Source organism: Haliotis rufescens, unplaced genomic scaffold (assembly GCF_023055435.1).
Source record: "Haliotis rufescens isolate VD_foot unplaced genomic scaffold, xgHalRufe1.0.p SCAF_4, whole genome shotgun sequence".
In the NCBI taxonomy this organism is placed as follows: Eukaryota; Metazoa; Mollusca; class Gastropoda; order Lepetellida; family Haliotidae; genus Haliotis; species Haliotis rufescens.
In genome coordinates this window covers 59904263-59907192 of record NW_025964112.1, presented here as the reverse complement: position 1 = coordinate 59907192, position 2930 = coordinate 59904263, and the positions used below count along the sequence as shown (strand labels likewise).

At 38.4% G+C, this 2930-nt stretch overlaps 1 protein-coding gene across 1 annotated transcript; it reads left to right on the top strand.

Annotated features, from left to right (window-relative positions):
• Window positions 1-577: 577 nt before the first annotated feature.
• LOC124115398 lies at window positions 578-2473 on the top strand. Its single transcript, XM_046476360.2, has one exon. It carries the CDS (start codon window positions 820-822, stop codon window positions 2107-2109), a length of 1290 nt encoding a protein of 429 aa, XP_046332316.2. The 5' UTR covers window positions 578-819; the 3' UTR covers window positions 2110-2473.
• Window positions 2474-2930: the final 457 nt, after the last annotated feature.

The following is a 2930-nucleotide window of genomic DNA, read 5'->3' as shown; positions in this document are numbered from 1 at the left end:
ACCTCGGCTCCATTACTTTAAGGAATGGAGAGTTCATTCGGACATTCCCCTTTACATATTGAACATTGCCATCATCATCTGTATTTTCGTTACTGTTAATTTCGTTTTATTTTCCCATCATATTTCAGACTGAAGGCGAGTGAAACAATGTTGTCAGATAGCATTGTCAAAAAAGGGGGTGCTTGAATAATTTCCAGGTGCATCATTTACATTTAGTTCGATTGGGCAGAAAATGTAAAAACAGGTACAAAACTTTCATAAAACTCCAATCGAGGTGAAGGACCGATAACCAGGATTTGTCATTTGATGTTATCTCAGTATGCGAAATAGTACACCAGTATAGACCAAACTGATGCTGATATAACTGCAAAATAATTGTTTGAATAAATTAGGATAACCTCCTTTCTTTCTAAACAGATTTGTGAAATTTGTTACAGAGAACAAAGGCCCTGAATCTGCTGCACCTTCACTCTCATCACAAATATTGATACAGACCTCATGTAAGGGAGCACACTGGCCGTCCTCTTGTACTGCGTCGAAGTTCTAGATTTGTAAACAAAAACTTGCAGTTCGCGTCGCTCATCAACAACAACGTACGTGTAATATTATTTGTTATTGAGTAGTGGTTGGTTTCGACAGTATACTCACAGGCACTCAACTACGACATACGACATTAATCATCTCACGTATATGTTTAATCCGCAATCGTCGTAGACATTAGAAAATGATTATTTAAATCTTAATCTGTTTCAAGCTGGTTAAGAGTACTTTTTAGGACGAAATCAGTTATTGGCGTTTTTTGTTTAAAATATAGCTGATATGTATTATGATATGTCATTCAGGCGTACAAGAAAACTAAGGTCGCGAATGAAAATCATCATTTATATCATTGCGATATCCTATCTCCTCGTAGCAATAACAAACGCAGGAAGCCGGGTTTTCTTTGGCACTAAACGATTGTTGTTGAACAGAAATGGGCATGAACGAGAATGTTCAAAGAGCATGGGGTATTTGCCATCTGGTGGTATGAAGTTAGAGGACATGGTTTTAGATCCTTCCAGAGCTTTTGGAACCAGAAGAGGAGGCGAGAACATCACTGAAGTTAAATATCAAGATGAAAGTACGGAATTTTTCAATTTTGAACTTGGCGTTTTGAGAACACTATGCAGAGGAACGCCTGGTATGATGAGACACTTGGAAAACCGTCCTCATCAGGCATCTGTGAATGATGTGACAAACGTAATCACAGTGTCCAATAAAACAGAGATGGAATATATGGAGAGTTTAGAGGGACTAACTGTTGGAATTGTTCGTATCGACTATGCAAATATGTACTGGACCGTGATAGAGCTGTACAACGCATATCTGAATACCCGGGAAATGAACAGAACTGCTGCCGAGACCACCATTCTCATCCTTGACGCCCATCCAGCTACTGCCCTAGACGGATTGTGGGAACTGCTGTTCAAGAAGGTCGTCAGAGTGGGATGGTTGAAGAAAAAAACGCTCCTGGAGCAGTTTGTCCTTGTTCCCGAGTTGAAACCGGTGCCCATTGTGCGCAAAGCCAAATCTATTCCTTACATCGACGACTTACGTTATGATGTCTCTGATCGTGCAGGAGGCTTTCTGGGCAGGAAACTAGCTTGTGGCAGGATTAGGATAACTGTTGTGTTGAGAAATAACTACATAGCCCATCCACGAAACGTCAGAGGCATAATAGAGAGACAGTTTAATAATTCTGATGAACTCATTCAGGCGCTGAAAAACACATTTCCTGAAACTCCTGTACAAGCCGTAGCGTTGGAGACTTTGACCATCAGAGAACAAATACAACTGATCACGGAAACGGATATTTTGATCGGTGTACACGGTGCAGGGTTAGCACTCACGTTGTTCCAGGTTCCTGGAACAGGGTTAATTGAACTCTTCCCTCACAAGTATAAACAACACAGAAATAATCACATGGAACAGTTGGCTGTTTGGGGTGGTAAACTATACAGTAGTTGGTATAGTAACAACAAGTTTGCCCCCTCTGTGCACGTACCCCCACGAGTCTTGACGGATATGGTGCTTGACATGAGCAAACTAGTGTGTGGAGGCACCTTATAAGATGGTATTCAACAAAATTAGATTGATGTGAAGTCATACACATTGTTTTAAGAAAGGATTGGTGGCACGAACTTCACCCTTAGTTTATTTCTCTAAATACCTTACCTCATGATATTAAACAAATCAAATGCATAGATTAATATTAATGTTACGCTAGCCAAGTACGAAATTATATGAGAAATGAACTTCAGTAAGTATCTTTTGTGCTTCATTCGCTGAATGTGTGACACATCATTAAATCAGTATGAGCAGGGCGTTGATTAGATTGTACTCATGTGTTGATAGCGAACTCAAGTATGTGTTGTCTATCAAGTCATGAAATGTAATTGTATATCACAAAAATAAATGCCAGCTGTAAAAGATGTGTTTTCATTTTTTTTTCACAAGGGAAACATGTATGTAAAAGATGTTGTAGTATTACTTTGATCTATCTTGGCAAAATTATTTTTTCATATTCACATTTATGTATTACAAAGAATACGTTACAGATGATAAGTGTGTGTATTGTTTTAACAGCTCATTCTTTACTACATCCATCATGCCCAGTGAACATTTGTTTTTCTTTTTCCGATGTTATTTCAATTTATTTTTCAAAGTTAATATGGCGTGAAATCATGTTTGTCTAATCTCAGTAGAGTAGTTGTTTTCTTAACACCGTAAAGATAAAAGGCCTGATATCCATCGAATAATTGATAGTATCAGCATTGTCCGGGCATCACGCGTAATTGTATTATTTACACTCTTCAAAAAAAGAAAAGCACAGATAGTATGTAGTTCATTGAACCTGACGACGCAAAACATCCGGTATATAAATCGAGCTC

Bases quoted from the DNA above. Each gene is read 5' to 3' on its own strand.
- LOC124115398 (XM_046476360.2), top strand. From the start codon at position 820: ATGTATTATGATATGTCATTCAGGCGTACAAGAAAACTAAGGTCGCGA.